Source organism: Eleginops maclovinus, chromosome 19 (assembly GCF_036324505.1).
Source record: "Eleginops maclovinus isolate JMC-PN-2008 ecotype Puerto Natales chromosome 19, JC_Emac_rtc_rv5, whole genome shotgun sequence".
Taxonomy (NCBI): domain Eukaryota; kingdom Metazoa; phylum Chordata; class Actinopteri; order Perciformes; family Eleginopidae; genus Eleginops; species Eleginops maclovinus.
In genome coordinates this window covers 11,178,926-11,197,427 of record NC_086367.1, presented here as the reverse complement: position 1 = coordinate 11,197,427, position 18,502 = coordinate 11,178,926, and the positions used below count along the sequence as shown (strand labels likewise).

The window sequence follows — 18,502 nt, the reverse complement described above, 5'->3', positions numbered from 1 at the left end:
TTGGTTCCTAAGGGCAACCACAGAGTGAAGAATTCAGTTTTCCTAACCCCTTTCATGACATTAGAGAGATGAGGACAGGAGCAAGTTAAATCAAAGTTAAGCAATAGCGGACCAAAGTTTCATCTGCTGTTTTATTTTCCAACAAAGAAGGTTAGCTTGAAGTTAGCTTTTTATGAAGCATACAGTCTTTCCCAGTTTATATCAAACCTGACATTGATAGTGTATAGAGAATCAAGGTAAGTGATACAAAATGTCATTTTCTTCCTAGCTGTCCTGCCTGTGTGTTCAAATAATTACAGATGTTAGCAAGAGCTGGCTATGCAGCCAGGCTGACCTTTCACCACGTCTTAAGCCTAATATTGCAGTAGCTCACCGCATAATGGTGCAATTCAGGGCTCTTAGACCTCAGGAGCTCTCCACCTGACCACAGACTAGCTCCCCCTCTGTGTTTACTCTGTTACCTCAGCAGCCATTTTACGGAAGTGAGCAGAGGTAATTAGACACCTGTGGTGCCGGCTCTGCAGGTCCCCTCCCAAGGAGGGAGGAACCTGACAGGAGGCGTCCCCAGACTGGGTAGACCAGTGAGACACTTTTTTTTTTCACAACCTGGGAGCCTTTTTTTTTTAACACACCAGCAAACAGGCTTCCCTGAGAGACAAGTACAGGACAGAGAAAAACTAAAGGGACAGTTAAGCCATGGACTCCAGACTGAGACTGTTGACCAGCGCATAGAGAAGGATAATCTACAACTTTATGGATACAACTGCTCAACTTGACGGAGCAAATGGGAATGCTTCTGTGAAAGGAAGGTGAACTCTGCTCTCCCAGGGAGATTACAATTTCCCGCTACTGAACAGCTTGACTTCACTTGCAGCTTCATGGGAATCTTGCTCGCACATAGGACCCTGGACTGTACTACTGACAACAGAGTGGTAGCGGACTTTACGTTATAAAAGTCTACTTTGTAGAACTGGTTTCCAATTCACTAAACACGAATACAGAATAGTGTTGTTACACTTGGCGCACTCCTGGAGAAGGTAAGCGGAGCTTGGGAGATTTGTCCGCACAAAGGCCTTTTGTCCCCAGCCAGCGTTGGTGGTTGACTAGCAGCAGCTTGGATAACTGGATATGGGGACATTTTCATTGGAAAGTCTTAGCCAGAGTTGCTACCTGTTTGGGTTTGCCTCTCTTTCTTCTCAGTTTGTGTGACACTTTGAGCAAGAATGGAAAATGCAAGTAATAAGTCAGATGGACCAGGGAAGCAGAGCTCCGGTTCTCTCATGAACGTGTTCAGCAGTTTCTTTGGCCAAGATAGATCTGCTTCGGAGTCAGCCTTGCTGACATCTTTCAAGGACCTGTCGGAGAATAACTCTCTTCCTGAAGGCGGTCAAACTACTTACAGTAAGAACAAGCTCCAAGAGAGCGAAGATATGCTTCAGGATAATGTGACTGTTTCCTCTGATACAGGGCACAGTGCTGAGTCATTGGAAACCTGCAAGGAGTCTGGCAAAACAGCATCAGTGGCTTCGGTTGACCTGGATCTGGTCCAGGTCACTAGGGTGGACACGTATAGTGACAATGAGGATGAGGAGGCAGACTGCAGCAGCAATCGTAAATCAGAGAAGCCTGCCATGACCAAGGAGTCTACCCCACCTGAGGAAGATAATAGCAAAGTGGAGCATAATGATGAGCTAAGCGACTCCTCTGAGGAAGAGTACCAAATGCCTGTGTTTAGAACACACGGATTAAGGGGAAGATCCTTCATAGAAGCTATGCTTTCTTCCGACAGGTGCGCCAGCAGAACGGACTCTAATACAGTTCCGCTTTCCGAACAGGACGGAAGCTCTATGAGTCCCAAAGAGAGCACCAGCATTGTGTCTTCAGACATAGAAATATCTACTGGAGATAAAAGTATACACAATGTTGGTTCAAAAGAGGATGAAGAGTTTGTCGGTGTAGATTGTTCTCTGCCTGTTCCTGCCATCCTCTCTGGAAATCTGGCTTTACAGGCCTCAGGAGATGATGCTGCAACAACCTCTCCTTTAAAGGAGGACTCAAATAGTGCAGAAGAGGAGAAGACGGATGACAAAATGGCTAAGGCTGAGGAGAAGATGAAGAAAGAACCTCACTCCAGCAAGGTGTCTTTTTCGGTTTCCTCTATCCCTAAGGCTTCTGATGTCATAGTTCAATCCTCCTCCAGTTTAGAGGAACAGTCAGAATCTGCAGGTGAGAAAACTAAAAAACGTTCCTTGTCATCCACACCTGAAAAGTCCACAGTTGTCACCCAGCCAAGTGCAAATCCTGCTTCACAGCACACAACTGTTCCAAAGACCCCAGAAACAAAAAACACATCACCGCCAGCTTCATCTACCCCATCCTCCCCATCCAGGGGCACGGCGCTCTCTTCGCCCTCTTCCTTTCAGATGCCGGCTCTCTTCAGTGGGCTGCGGGTGCTGAAGAAAGGAGCGTTGGGGGAAGATAGGGAGTCGGTCTCAGAGATCAAGCAGAGCGAGAAGGATGCTGACCTGGCCCTGCTCAGCCTGAAGAAGACGGTAAACAAAGCCAAGCAGTTCCCTGAGCAGAAGACGCCCTCTCCAGTCAGAAAACATGCAGAGCCTAACGCAGTTGTGGACACGAAAAGCACTGTGATGGGACAGCTCAGTCACCTGCTCCACCGAGACAACCGCGCTGAGTCCAAAAAGTCAGTCGTGGGGCAGGAGGCTAATCCTGAACACAGCAGAAAGGAGTCTGAGAATGGAGAAGAGGTTGTTGAGGAGACAATTTTAAGCCCAGAAACATCCACCTCCACACCAGAGAAAAAGAAAACCTCAGACCTGGCCTACGAGACCTTTAGGAACATCTTTGGTCCAAAAGCTGTCAAAAAGGACAAAGTTGAAGACGTTGATCTGGATGCAGTGAGAAAGAAAATCAAGAATGACAAAGAAAACCTGAGGTCTATATTTGAGAGAGCCTCCAAATCGCCTGGCAAGGAACTCAGCAGTCCCACAGAGGCTAATGTATGAAACCCAATATGTTTCTACAAAGATGGGGGGGGGATGATGAGGCAAAATTGTGCTTTGTTATTACATTGCCTGTGTCAACGCTGACTTTTTTGCATTTTCTCCCAACAGACGGAGATCACTTCCCCTACAGACAGTGAGGACCGAACACCAGGGCGTCTTCAGGCTGTGTGGCCCCCACCCAAAGCTAAAGATGAGGAAGAGAAGGTGGGCCTCAAATACACCGAGGCAGGTAAGAACTGCAACTGTGTCTGTCTTTCAGTCAATGGTATTTTTTGAATGAAAAACATTTGATCATTGTGATCACTGAAAGAAAACTAGAGCCACTACTATCGCACCTTATGAGCACGCACACTTTGATATAAGTCATACGATGCTGGCTAAGCATCATGCCCAAGGTGTAATACATCCTTTAAATCCATTTAAGAAAACATTGAGACTGTGTGTGCTCCTTAATGCTGCTGTTTGTTTGGTGTCTGTTTTGCAGCACAACTGTATTGCATGTATGTGTGTAATCTGTAAAAACACTTATTCTCTATTATTTGGTGTCTATTTTAAACTTAAGTTGAACCTGTTGTCAAAAACTGCTCTTCCATAATGGACTGAAGATGAATCAGTTGGTGGGTGATCTTTTCACTTTTGTGCCGTCATTTTAAAAAAAGAAAAAACTGTTGGTTTTAACCAACAGTTAAGCATTTATGTGACCTTAAAAAAGGCTTTGTGAGGCTTTCATTTGGGCCAGCAGTATAATTTAAAACAGGTTGGTTGAGTTGTAAATATGTCCCTTTTATAGATAAAGTGTTCCACCCTTCTGTAAAATCTAACCACTATCATCAGCACATGTCTGTCTTTCAGATTATCTTGATTAGGATTTAACATACCAACTGTGTAGCCAGTAGTTCAAGATAACATAACTCTAACCCAGTCTTCACAATCTATAATTCTCAAGTACATGAATAAAAACACAGACAATGAGCCGGGATTACTGAGTTGAGCTTACACTCCAGCTTACAGATATATTACTTGCGTATATTTTATAAATCAAAACTCTTAGCTGAATGAGTGTTTTCATTAAACATGTGTCTTTGTTCTGCTTCCTCTCAGAGCACCAGGCTGCCCTCTTGCAGCTGAAGAGAGAGTGCAAGGAGGATCTGGAGAGGATGCATGTAAGTTATCATACAACATAAGAAGAAAAGTTAACACACTGACTGAAAACATATTACACTATGGAGAAAACAGTGACAATGCAATGCATTTCTGTGTGAGCAGACTAGTTAACTAGAATATGTACGTGAATAGGTTTTGACAAATAATAAACAAAAGAAACACACACTTAGGACAGGGTAAATAATGTACAGCAATACATTTGTGACAAAAACCCATGTACAGTATGTGTGAGGCAATAACAGCACATTTGAATTAATAAGCCACTATGTATGTTGGAATACGTAGTCTGATATCGCAGTAGACTCTCCTGAACACAAGATGGCAGCAAGTAAGCAGGAAATGATCCAGTGCAGCAGCACGGTTAGGGTTAGGTTACACTTTAAGATGCCACAGGTTTTGAAGTTGACCAGTATTATGTATTATATTCAAATAACCCTGTCTGTCAAGTTTTAATTAATTAATTACTAATGTTTTGTTTTTGTGTTTAAAAGATTTGTAAAACATGTTCCCAGAGAAACCGTTTACATAGGTTAAACAATTAATACTTAAGTTCAGATTAAAATGACTGTTCAATGTATTTCATAGTGTTATTTCCTAATATAGAGGTATGGAATTTAGTTGCAAGCTTACAGTAATCATAGGAGACCCAGAATGGATAATATGCATAATATAGAATCAATCACAGGTTGAGATTTTAATTTTTAACTTTTTATTCTGTGTTTCTGTGGTCTTTTTCTGTGGTCTTTTTCTAGTCTTTTTTAAATGTAGGAGACTATTTAGTGTTAAACTCAAAATTGTAGAAACTCTTATGACATAAAAAGATATGTATATTTTAAAAAATAATTTAAGACCAGAGTAGAAGCATTTAGAGACTTTTACCATTGAAAACATAAAACGCCTAATGTCTTTATGTCTTGAGTTCCAACAAAGAGTTAAACTGAAGTTCATTTTTTTGTGGCATATTATATAAAAATGGAGGCACTTAAAAATCTAAAAGAGAGCACATGTTCATACCTTAGGTAAAGTATTATAATATAACTTGTAAATGTCTTCCAATAGAGTTCTGTGATGGAGATCCCCTGTGACTCCATTATGATGGCTCATTCCAAATCCAATTAAGATATGTCTGTTTTATTCATCAGAAGCAGGGATTGGGAACAGTGCTTCATAGATGCTTTTCTTTCATCTGTCAAGTTAATCAATAGTCAATCTTATTTTATACACTTGGAAAAATAAGAGCACATAGTTGTGGCCATATAACATAGTTTGTACCACTGATAAATTGGTTTATGGACTATTTTTCTTGACAGGTCTGACCTCAGAATTATTTTCTCCGCCCGTTTGTTTCATTTAACGTCAACCTTTTTAAACCACTGAGGCAAATGTACCGCAGACAGCCCACAAGGTTTATTGCAAAAACAATTTCCTTATTGTATCAAATCAACACTTTGCTTTGGTGCAACAGTTTCTTCATTGTTTGAAATGTCAGATAAAAATGCTACTCTCCTCAGGGAAGAATTCAATAGAAATAAAGTTGAAAACAAACCATGAAAGTAACAATTTGTGAAAACTTTGATGAATGATTAAACACTTTAACGCAAATTCAAGCAAGGAACTTGTTGCTATATTATGTGATGGAACTTTAGGTTTTTGTTTTGTCTCTGTCACTCCTCTCTTGTTCCTTACAGTCCGACTTTGAGCTCCAAATGTTCCAACTGCGTGGTGAGCATGCTGTCACGATGTCAATGTTGGAACTAGAAATCTCTAAGATGCAAAGAGACAGGGGGTACAGTGCAGGTCATTTGAGGGGTGAGGTCCGGGACGCTGCTGTGTCCACTTCAGATGACCTGACATCCAAGACCTACCGCACCGTCAGCATCCAGACGGACAGGGAGAGCTTCATTAAGAGCCCAGAGGGGGATGGTGGAGGGCTCGTTCAAAGCCCCAACCTGAATGTGCCAAAAAAACTCAACCTTGACTCTATCGGTCTGAATCTAAAACCTGAAGCAGCCCCAGGGCCTTCTGGACCACCCCCACCCCCGCCACCCCCGCCACCTCCTCCCCCTCTCCCACCAGGCTTCTCAGGACCACCACCACCTCCTCCTCCTCCTCCTCCTCCTCCCCCTCCTCCTCCCCCTTTACCAGGCACCACTGGGGCACCGCCACCACCCCCTCCACCACCTCCACTCCCTGGAGGTGGTCCGCCACCGCCACCACCTCCCCCTCCTCCTCCTGGCCTACCTGGATCTGGCCCACCTCCTCCTCCACCTCCACCAGGCGGAGGCCCGCCACCTCCTCCCCCTATGGGGGGCTTCAGTTCTGTCCAGAATATGGAGAAGGCCCCCAGGAAAGTTGCCGTTGAGCCCGCCTGTCCCATGAAGCCCCTGTACTGGACCAGGATACAGATACAGGACAATAAGTATGTGGAACATCGCTTTTAATCTCTCATGTGTTTTTAAAGGATAATTTCACTTGATTACAACTTGGTTCTTGTTTTCTGTGTTTTGGTTATCATCGCAGCTCGTCATAAAAACTTTTATACTCTGCAAGTAAATTGCAGAGAATGTGGCAGTGTTGCTATTGAGACGTCCAACTGGGAAGGAACACCAGCAGTCAGGGGACCATACTGGTGCTGAACACCAAATTAGCCAAATGTATTTGAGAGAGAGCACAGTAAAAAGGCAGATTTATTGCCCAAACTGTCCATTGTTAACATCCAACACAATTTACAGACTGACCTCCTGCTTCAATCTTGACCTTCCATACTCACCATAATTGTGAACACACAATTCTTCTGTGCAGCGAGGGATAATTGTCGACATTTCGTTGGAGGTCACATTAACCGAAGAAATAAGTGGTTTAGATTATCTGCTTTAACTTTTGACTTGTTTACAGCCACTCTTATTGTTTGACAGCTAATTTCTTGCACTACTGGACTGCAATGTACACATGTTGCCATGTTTTTGGATATCAGAAATGAGTTATCCTTGAGAATTGCAAAAAAAACATTATTAGAAAAACACTATAATATAGTCGCTTCTCACACTTACAATCCCAGGGCTACAAAAAGCCAAGGATTAGTATAAACTCAATTCACATTTGTATTTGTTATTTATTACCGTTACAACTGAATAACCTGGCTCCTCAGTGATGGATTTTGGTGGATATCTGTAGTATGTCATGAATATGACGTCTTAATGGGGTCTTAGTTTAGCTTTGTTCAGAGCGATATCAAAGAAATGCCTTGTGCACCATGCTCCCTCGTCTTCTGGCACTGTTGAGACACTCTGTAATTGTAAGTGGATTATCCAGCCCATTTACAGTGGCTGTGGTTGTTGCCTCCGAGTGCCAGGCTTGCAGCTTTATGGCCTTGTATTTCCATGGCTGGATTAGCGGGGGAAACTGAGTTGTGGTTCGCACTCTCTCTTTCTCTCGGGTCCTGGCCAGCGCTGCCTGGAGGACTGCCTGACTACACTACAGCAGTTTCACGTCAGCTATAAATTTAACTGTAAAGGGCCAAGTTAAGGGGCATTAAATGGGTCAGATGTTTAACTATAGCTGGATCAGCTGTGTGATCTCTGTTAATGGTGTGAGGTTTCTGAGTTATGAGGGGGGGAACAGTATACGGTTTGAAATGATGCCAGGTGTCTGAATTTGAGCCCCAACATAAAGTATGGTTGGCAGCATGCGGGGCAAGTTTTCTTGGGAAAAAAGAAATGGGAAGTTTAAGGAAGGATTCAAAATCATTTACTGTCATAATCTGGTCAATTACAAAGATGTCCAGTGTGGAAATATTTTTTGGTTTTGGATGTTGTTTTCTTTTCCAAGATGGTTTCCTGCACAGTTGGGAGTCGTATTCTGTCTTATTTTACTCAGTCTCTCACAAAGGAGTTCAAAATCAAAGCGTTTTCAGGAGAGACACATTATGTCTTTCACAGAAAAACCTCTTGGCCGCCCCAGATGAATACTCTTACTAACGCAATACGAGGCCAACAGCATGCAAAGACAATTGGACTTACAGGACCCTAATTGAGTTACTGGCAATGCAGTTGATTGTTCTGTTATTTATGCTGCGATAAGCGTGTGAGCTTTTGTGTTAGTGAGCTGTGTCCAGGATCTCTTTTCATTGTAACTGGGCCTTGATTTGGGGGAAATGACCTGCCAATCTCATGACCTCACAGTGGAGATTTAATGTCATTAAACAATGAGTCAGCGACTTGTTAAACAATAGGAAACCAGGATTTAGGCATGTGCAGTGTATTAAAAATGTCGTCATTCCAAGATCTGTTGTTTGAATATGTTTATTTGTTGGTAAGCATTTTATTAATAGACTTAGGAAAGGAAAGCAGACACAGATGGGATTGCACCAGCAACAGAGTGCTTAAATCCTGAACATCCTCTTGACTTTAGACACCTCTTGATCTTATTTCTGCCTCTGTTTGTTTCTTCCACGTTACTCAGCAACTTCTGAAACACAACATTGCCTCCCGTATTTGAGTCCATTTCCCGGGAATGGCCCCATATTGCAGAAACGAGCATGTCTGAAAATGTTGTTATTTTTATCACCTAGCTCATAAACAGAGCTTTTTAAAGTTGAGATTGCAGTCCTTCCTGCCAAGTTTTTGCGGGACAGCGAAATGGAAAATGAAAAGCAGTGGGCAGGTTGAATAAACATCAAATACACTTCCACAAATAGAACACACAATTTGTTTAACTCAAACAAAGCTTGGCCTGTGAGCCATTGTCATAGGGAGTTTTAGTTTCAATGCTTAGATTTATGTAAACATTATAAAACAAATTTAAATTTTCCCTTCATTTTTCAGCAACAACACTCTCTGGGGATCTCTGGAGGAACCAAATCTTGTCAACGCCAATGAGTTCGAGGATCTTTTCTCCAAGGCCACGCCGCAGCCAAAGAAGAAACCCCTATCTGACACCTTTGAGAAGAAAGCAAAAACTAAGAAGGTAGATTAACTGCCTCGTCTCGCTCTTCCTCATATACCTTCTCATTATCTAAATTTTTCCTAATGTTGGCTTTGTAGAGCCAAATTACTTTTTTGCGTTTTCTTCTTGCTTTTGATGGTTATCTTATCCACTTTGTCTCTCGCTGCAGCAACCTGGAGGCATTATTGGCGTTTTTTCTTTTCAAACTTTGTTTAAAAAAGACTTTCTGTATGCTTCCATGTTCAATAATAAATCAAAGAAAGAAATAACAAAGGGTTGAACCGGAGAAGAAATGGATTGTGACTCTCATCAGGTTCTCCTCCAGGCTGTTGCGTGCAGTTGCCAGGTCTTGCACGGGGCCAACACCAGCTATCAGTTTATGGGTTCACTCCCTTGTTTTTTTTCTGTGCAAGCCAAGCTCACTTTGGATTGCAATGAAATGAGGGATTTAGAATTGTGTAGTTTTGTTTCATCTGTGCAAGCTTCAAAGTCAAGTTTTTAAAGATGAAACGAAAGTGAAGATGTGCTTTTGTGCAACATTGATCTACCGCCCTCCCCCCCACTTGTTGATGTCTTGTCAAATGTTGCAACGCTGCACTTCTGCTGTAGCCAGCACCGTGTCAGCAGCCAGGACGCCCTGTGGTCCTCACTGTGGCGTCCAAGCAGTTAAAAATCGGCCACTGCCCCAGACTCTCCCCCTTTAAATCCATACACATCCCCCTATTCTGATCAATTTGTCAAGGCTCCACTGCACTCCAGAGGGCCTGTGTGTGTGTGTGTGTGTGTGTGTGTGTGTGTGTGTGTGTGTGTGTGTGTGTGTGTGTGTGTGTGTGTGTGTGTGTGTGTGTGTGTGTGTGTGTGTGTGTGTGTGTGTGTGTGTGTGTGTGTGTGTGTGTGTGTGTGTGTGTGTGTGTGTGTGTGTGTGTGTGTGTGTGTGTGTGTGTGTGTGTGTGTGTGTTCTGTCCTTCATCTCTCCGTTCAGTCTGGTCACTCTAAAGCAGCAAACTGTCCAACATTTGATCCAACTCAGACAGCCACATCCAGACACAAATCTAGCCAACTGTCTCCTGCCTAGGCTTACATCAGCCTGGAAGAGGATTGACCCCACTAATGGAAACACTGCTGAGACTATTTCATATCAATCTTTGAAAAAAAACTCCTGGCCAACATTTTATTGGAAAAAAGGACATGTATGGTCTGTAGTTAAGATATCGTACACAGGCTGTGGTTGATATCCATGTTTAGACATTTTGTCCCCAGCCCTGTGATTAGACAGGATCCTTAGATTTAATATAAAGGTCTGTGTTTAGAGCCACGAGAGCATTCACAGTCCAAATCAACGATTAAAGAGGGGAAGTGAATACGTTAAGTCATGGTTGTTTTTACCAGTCCAAGTTGCTGGAAAGGTCAAAAAACTTGTTTACTCAATCATTTGTTATCCTTTCAAAGTTTGTATTGAGTAGAGAGAAATTATTTGAGGAAAAAATCATCTGAATCATCAGCTGATGATGTCTTCCAAGAAGTTCAGCTGGTTTACCTTGTGGAAAAGAAAGGAGTGGAAATATAGAACGAAAATAACCAAATATATGGTAGGAAAGGATGAGAGCAGGGTTAGAGATTAGATGCTACTGAGTTAAGGAGGAATGGATCATCAAGATCAACTAAATGTGTTTTATATTTTACATTTTGAGCTAATGTGAAATCATTTTTTATATACTTAAGGCTCTACTTCTTTCTAATTTAAGGGCTTACAATGTGATTTCTCAATGTAGCAATTCTTAATCTGGATCTACAAGATGCAATATTGCAAATGGCAAAAAGAACTGCCCAACGCTGAGCCCATGGTGACATCTTGACATGTCTAAAGTTATGCAATGTTCTATCATTAAGAAAAAAAACGTACAGTGTTTTATGCCTTCTGCATGTCCACCAATACCAGAGGACACTCATACCTGCCTCTTGTTATAATGTTGGCATTGAATCTGTGTAGGTATTTGCGTGTTTTCAATTACCTTGTTTGTTTGTTTGTTTCTCCGTGTGTTTGTATATGCACCGGCATGTGTACGTTTCGGTGTTTCGTGCATCTGTGTGCTTGAACGCACGTGTGTGATGACGGCACGTCCTCCTCACGAGTCATTATGCACTTGCTCAGAAAGTGTTGCCAGATCATGCTAACACCACGGCCCGGGGCAGTGTGTGCGGCAAGAGGAGATGAGTGGGAGGGAATGGAATGTGTGTGTACATTATGCATATGAGCCACTTCCCCACTTTCCAACATCTCCACACTCCCAAAATGTTGAAACTCGGGGGATGCAGACAATGCCTACATGAATGAGATAATCTTTATCATGTGTGCCACAGAGAAATCAAAGCTCTTGTTTACTCTGGAGCCCTTCTCTTGCTGCTGATTAGCATATCAAAGCAGAGGAGATGACATGGAAGACAGCTCTCCCACCCGAGCAGACCGGACTGGACTGGACTGTACTGTAATTGCAGGCATGTGGCTCCGGTCCACTGGCGAGAGGAGGCAATGAAGACGGGGCACCTATAGGAATGAGGGGGGTTGGGAGGATGGGCATGTCGGTGCATTCTTGATTGAGGGATTAGAAGGGAGGCAGAAATGAGGAAATGAATCGAGCTAAAGTTTGTACGTGAGCAAATATGAACAAAAACAGTCATTTCCCCTAAGCACATAAATCAAACCTGTATCAAGTTTATACATAGCGGATCTCCTTAAACAAACATCAGCTTTAACTGGTTTATGGGGATGACTTATGAGCAATCATGGTGCGTTTATTAAAGACATATTTGAAGCTGTGGCTGTGACGTGGGAGAGTGGGTGTAAGATTAACACGGCCGGGGTTGCTGAGTGTATCGTAGGTGGTTATGGATGTGAAGTCTTGATCCAATTGTTATTGTAACATCTGCCTGGGTGATTCCAGACAGATAGTCGGACAGACAGTCACCACGGAGCATGCTGGCTGCTCATCCGTGGTTGTGTAAACTTTCCTCTCGGCTCCGAACCAGCATCCCCCTGCCCACCTCACATAACATCAGCCACCTGCTTCAGCTCAAACTGCCGACACTCCCAGTGTCTCCCCTTCATTATTTTGTTTATTTCCTTAGGCTGCTCGCCTTTCTCTCTTTCTGACCTGTTTGCGTTTCAAACAAAAGTATTTATCTGCCCACAGGAGGGAGACATCAGCTATTTGTTGTACCTGTCTCAGCATCAGCATCACGCGGCTTCCTCCGGTGTTTTGCTCCTCTGAAACCAAGCATCCAGTATCAGTTGTCTTTTTTTCATTAACGTAACTGTTTAGGCTAATTGGCGATTTCTGTAGCCACAGTAAGCGGGAAGGGTTCCTGGACTGCTTTAAGTGTGGCCCGTCCAAAGTGGTTAATTAGAGGTGTTGGGAAAGCCTGGTACTCAGCCGTCTCAAGTCCCTAGAGTGGGAGATCCCCAGTGATCCAGGTAATAGAGCTGGAAGCAGCATGGCACCCACTAACGCCCTGTAATGCAATACCCACTTCTAAGGCTTCGGCCCTCCAGCTCCCACTGGACAGCCCAGTAGCCGACACTGCCATAATAGCTAATGAAGAAGCCTGACACATTAACTTTTAGAGCGGGGCTTTACCTTGCCAAAACTCTCTCTGGCTTTACGGCTAATTCAGTCATAAGTAATTGTGACCATGTGTACGCACAAATAAAAATCCTGTGAATTTATAGTTTGTTATAAAAGCTTGCTCTTCTAGACTGTCCTTTTATGGTGCCACTTTTGCCTTTGTACTTTCACTGCGACTTGATATTTTTTGATTATATCTCACACATGTTCTTCGGTAAACTGGAGGAGGTACTTTTCTGTTTGACTTTGCTCCCTCACTAATGTAACTTGACAAAGTGTGTCCCTGCTACGTGTGTTTGGCATATTTCCCAGTCATTTGCATCACGATGATGGGTTGCGAAAATGTATGTTGATTAGTCTGGTCGTGTGGGTCAACCAAGATGATTCCCAGGCTGCTCTGGGCTCATCATCTATCATCTGTTTCCACAGCCGGGGGAAGTGACTAAGTGATTTTCAACCGGCCACTCATCGCAGAAATTAACTTTTTATTAACCATCTGTTCCTCAGCTTGTTTTATGTCTGTGTTTGTGTAATGAAATTGATGATAAACTCTTGTTTGGAAGAAATCTGGTTGTTTAATTTTGAGTAAAGGTTTAGTAATTAACCCTAACATTATTTGAAATGTGAAACTTCCTACAAAGTTGCAATAATGCATAATACATACATTATTTAGTTTTCCTTTCAATAATGAGCCTCTATACTATATAATTAATTTTACATTTGGCATTAAGCTTAAGCCTTATTTACTGAAATGCATACTTTGAGGTTTATTCTGATTTCCACCAACTTTCTCTGTTACATAATAGCAATTAATGTGTTTTCGTTTTTTTTCTCTACAGATTATCAAGCTTCTGGATGGGAAGCGTTCGCAAGCAGTCGGCATTCTAATATCGAGCCTGCATCTGGAGATGAAGGACATTCAGCAAGGTGAAAAAGTATTTTCCAATGTCAGTCTGTTTGAAATGTTAAGATCTTTGTGCATGTTATGATATAATTTTAATCTCTTTCGAGGAAGGAGCTCCTATTTCAATTCAACAGCAATAAACCAAATTTACATTCCCGTTTAACAATAAATTGAGGATGACTCCTGATGAAATGCAGATGGAGTTATTTTTAGAGATGAGATAGTGAGCCTTGCAGCAGAGAATTATTTCCCAGCTCTTGACAGCTATTCATTTGTAACTAGAGCCACCTTTTTAAATATTAACAATTTTTGTTTCAAATGGAACATGGATGACTTTTCCAGTAACCATGATGAGAAAGAAACTGCCTAGTTTGCCAAAATGTGAGACAGATAAAAGCAGCCTTTCAGTTTTTCCTGTCAGGTTGCTTTAAATACCTCCTGCACTGTTTAAAATCTAATGGTAATCTTTTTCATTTGCATGAATTGATTGCATGCTTGGTTGTTAAGTGGAAAATGCAGGCGTGTGTGTGTGGTACAGTGGCTATGTGTGTGTAAACACATAATACGTGTGTTGGGGACAGCGTAGAAGGGACTGCGGCAGAGAGTGCCTGCCGCCTGCTAGTCTGAGCATGCGGCCAGCAGATCTGTTTATTGTAGCCAGTGACGGTTTCCACAAGCCTAATGGGACTGACACCCCACTAATGATCTAAGCATGTACAAAACCACCTTCCACAGTTAGCAGACACTGCGCTACCACATAAAACCACCTCAAACACAAGCCAAACAGCACATAACACCAGGACGCCCATTTTTTTCTCCTAACCCTTCAATCCTTTTCTCTCTGTTCCACTGTCAGTTTGTAGAGGAGGTTTGATAAAACACCCAGCATGAAGCTGCTTCTTTGTGTCTTTAAGGGGTGTTGGATGTGAAATGGACAATTTGAATCTGACAATGAGGGACCTTAATAAGCACTTCTAAGGCCTCCAGTCTCTTGCCTCGCCTTCTTGCCTCCCCTTTGTTGCCAAATTAAAAGGACATGGGACATGTAATGTAATTAGAGCTTTTAGGGAGGGAGGGAGAAAGGGAAAAAGGGGAGTAGGAAAGGTAGCACTTTGGTTGAGTGAGAAAGGGGGTCAACTGCACCCGCCGGAGTGACTGGGGGACCTCAAGGGCCACCATGGTTCAAGGGCAAAGGGAGGCTCTCCCCCACACACCACCTAACCACACACACACCTACACATGTTCACACACCACACATGCCCTTCCACACCAAAGCTGATGAGTGAAAAGTGGAAGGAGAGGGTGTGAGGCGGTTGGCAGGCAGGCTTTGATCTGTCGGTGTGGAGAGATATCCGGCTCCCCTCGGATCAGAGTGCTCCTGTGCACACTGGAGCAGGCCCCCCTTTGGTGTGTGATTGACGGCTGCATGGCTGAGGGACTGAATAATCCACTCTAATAAGATGTAGGAAGTGGACCTCCAGCATTCTCTGTGATCCAGACGTTTGGACCACATTGACAGCTTCTCTGCCACAAGAACAGCTGGGAACCAGAATGAAAAGTATTACCTTGTTAGCTGGAAGCAGTGTGTAATTGAAAAGACTAGGGCTGTGTTGTTAAAATACTTTCATTTGCCTGTCCCAATATGATAATGATTTGTGTTACTGACTCAAAAAACGTTTTAAACTGTCATACATAAACTCAAATGCTTGAATGTCCTCCATACCATTCATGAATAATGTTAGCAGCTAGAATTAAATACACTGTGATATTAATCTTAATTTAATTCAAAGACATAATAACACATTCATCTCTGTAGAAATGAAATGTTGTCTCCCAGTTCCAATCACATTTACTTGGTCTGGCATGACAAGCATTTGGTCCGGTAGTTTATTGTCTGTTGATGGCAAACATTTGCTATATTTTGCTGTGTAACGAACATTGTGCTAATGTTTGGCTACAACACATATGACCATTTGTTTGTCATTGCATAATTGTCAATATAGTCTCGGTGGCAAAAACATACAAAGTTTTGTTTCAATGTTAGTATAGTAAAAAGCAATTTTTATGTTAGCTAACTTTAGCAAACAGTTGCTAAAGTTTGCTAAAGTTTGCGGAGTAGACCAACTTTCAGACATTGTAGCTGTTATGTTACAAGATATTTGACCATTGAGCTACTATTATTCAATACAAAAATACAATAAGCTACAAACAGTAAATTGGCTGTTATTTAGCAAAAAGTAACCAGTTTTACATTTTTCTTTCTCTTCTTATGCTTATGTCCTAACTTTATGCTATTTGTTGTTAGCAAATTTAAGCTAGTTTGTGCGATATCATTAACCGGCTGAAGTTGGTTTGTGTTTTTTTTTATTTAATTTTTTTAATATACTTTGACAGCTGAAATTACATTAATATCTCTAATCCAAAAGTATGTAGGTGTGAGCCTATTCTACATAGAATACTTTTATATTACTGCATGTTTAGTCACATTGAGTGCTTTGAGAGTAGTAGGTGATATGCTGCCCTCCTCAGCTGACCCCAACCAGACAGCTTTCAACTGACTCTGCAGCACTGGAGCCATCCCTCCTGTCGTGTCCTCCTCCCTCACTGAGCTATAAACCTGTGACACTTCTCAGACACAGAACATGAGTCACTTTCTCTTTTTGCCTTCCCTGCACACTTTTACTACTTGAGTCAGGCTAAACGAACACACAGCCAGTAGTAGGCAAAGCAGGACAAGAAACTTTACAGTTTTTTCACACATCTCAGTTTTTATGTGGCTTATTCATGGTCTTTGCCAGCCTTAATTAACCTTAATTATGTATCTCGCTTGTATCACCATCTCCTGCTGATCTCTAAAAATCATTAGCATCAGCTGTGGTGCTTCTATATGTGAGCCAAGAGGCAATCTGTTTTGAGTCAGTGTTGGCCAAAGCATCCTTGGCGTCAGACCCAGTCTGACCTCCATATATCTACACCCAGAGCCTGGTTTCACCACTTCAAGCTGATATGCAAATTTAGCTATGAGCTAGTTCAATCATGGTTTGTGTGTTGGTGGAGTGTAGAGTCAAATATGTTTTCCTATTAAATGTAGTATGTCCTACTTATAGATTTGCCAAAGATACACATTTCTTTTAGCCAAAGTTTTAAAGAGTTATAGGGCTATCATGAGTTTACAGTGGTAAAAACAAGATTGTTCTCCATGCATTGGCAGCAGTTAAAAGAGGCATGATTTGGCAAAGATATTATCCATTTATAAGACTGACTGCTCATAATAAATACATTTACTGTTCCAGCTGTGCTTACTGTGGACAACTCTGTGGTGGATTTGGAGACCATAGAGGCTTTATATGAAAATGTAAGTATGAAGGAGCGGTCTGTCTGGTTTAATAAAATCAAGTCTCTAAAGTTATCCAAAAGCTTAAAAGAGAATAGAGAGATCATATTATTTTTGTTGCTACAAATTGTTATACATGTTTCCTGTTTTTTCTATGTGTTATGTGTTTTTTCATAGAGGGCCACCAGTGATGAGTTGGTCAAGATAACAAAACATTATGAGAATTCAAAGGAAGATGAAGTCAAACTGCTGGACAAACCTGAACAGTAAGACCAAATTTACTAAAATGTTTTATTTAAACCATGATTAACTCACCTGTATTTCTCAAATAAGTTAAGGTGAGTTTAGGTATTATATTTAGTGCTGTCAGTATTTATTTGCCTGATATTTCACCCAGTTATTTAGCTAAGTATAATATATTAACATGGGTTTTGGAGATTTCCCACAAAACAGACCAATCCCAAATATATGAAAATAAAAAAATAAATGTATTCCAATATTAATCATTTATAAGTTTATTAGAATTAGAAATAGAATATTTTGTACTCCCTCTTTCTTAAAGTCTTTTTTGTCATAAAGTCTTCTCCAACTTTGTGTGTAATGGACATTGCTCCAGTAGTTCCTGTCAGGGTTAAGTAGTTCGGGCCCGTTAACGAGGCCTGGACCCAGCGGTGCCGCTCGGCCTGGCCTTCTTATTGCCATGTTTGACCAGAGCTGTCACTACTGCTGCCCAAGTCATCCCTACTCAGTGTCTCCCTCCATCAGCATGGCCTAATCACACAGGATGTTACCGCTCCGCTCCCCTCTGACACGGCACTGTTTACATAAGTCCTCCTGCATCAGGCCGGAGCTTTCTTTGATCAGTCTCCCTTCACCGCTCGTTGCTCTACCTCCACCTGACCCCATGGACTTTTCAAACCCAGCCGAGCAGCACCGCTCATGACTATCAGCTGCCTGAAAAAAGCAACATTGACTCAACCGGCCTGCGTGGGGAAATGCAGCCTGCCAAGGATCCAAAATAGTTCTTCCTGTTAGACGTTTTGTTTAAATCTGTCATAACACATCACACCCCTTTCTCTTTCACCACCACCTCCTCCTCCCCTTTTGTTTTCCAGGTTTCTCTATGAGCTCTCCCAGATTCCCGACTTTGAGGGCCGAGCCCACTGCATCATCTTCCAGGCAGTTTTCCTCGATACTATCTCCTCCATCCAGCGCAAGGTGGAGATCGTCTCCAATGTCAGCAAAGTAAGAACACCTTGTCCACAAGCACATTTTTCAGAAAGTGTCATTAAGCTGCGTTAAGGTTTATTGACCCAAAGGTTGTGTGTGTCTGTGTCAGGAGCTGTTGGATTGTAACAGCTTGCGGAAAGTGATGGGTCTTGTTCTGGCCTTTGGGAACTATATGAATGGAGGGAACAGGACAAGAGGTCAGGCTGATGGCTTCGGACTGGAGATCCTCCCCAAATTAAAGGATGTCAAAAGCAGGGTAATGCATGCAATGTAATACTGA

The 18,502-nt window shown here is 42.3% G+C and overlaps 1 protein-coding gene across 2 annotated transcripts in view; it reads left to right on the top strand.

Moving 5' to 3' along the window:
• LOC134881477 (formin-like) overlaps window positions 1-18,502 on the top strand; it is a 48,372-nt gene that overhangs the window by 11,272 nt on the left and 18,598 nt on the right. Inside the window, exons 1-10 of one of the 2 annotated variants that reach the window (XM_063908852.1) lie at window positions 621-3,017; window positions 3,132-3,252; window positions 4,125-4,186; window positions 5,876-6,606; window positions 9,011-9,152; window positions 13,594-13,681; window positions 16,952-17,013; window positions 17,170-17,258; window positions 18,108-18,237; window positions 18,332-18,478. In XM_063908852.1, coding sequence (XP_063764922.1) covers window positions 1,224-3,017; window positions 3,132-3,252; window positions 4,125-4,186; window positions 5,876-6,606; window positions 9,011-9,152; window positions 13,594-13,681; window positions 16,952-17,013; window positions 17,170-17,258; window positions 18,108-18,237; window positions 18,332-18,478 — 3,366 coding nt within the window. In that variant the 5' untranslated portion in view covers window positions 621-1,223. Of the gene's footprint in view, window positions 1-620; window positions 3,018-3,131; window positions 3,253-4,124; window positions 4,187-5,875; window positions 6,607-9,010; window positions 9,153-13,593; window positions 13,682-16,951; window positions 17,014-17,169; window positions 17,259-18,107; window positions 18,238-18,331; window positions 18,479-18,502 lie in introns of those variants that run through there. The other variant, XM_063908853.1, reaches the window with a different exon arrangement.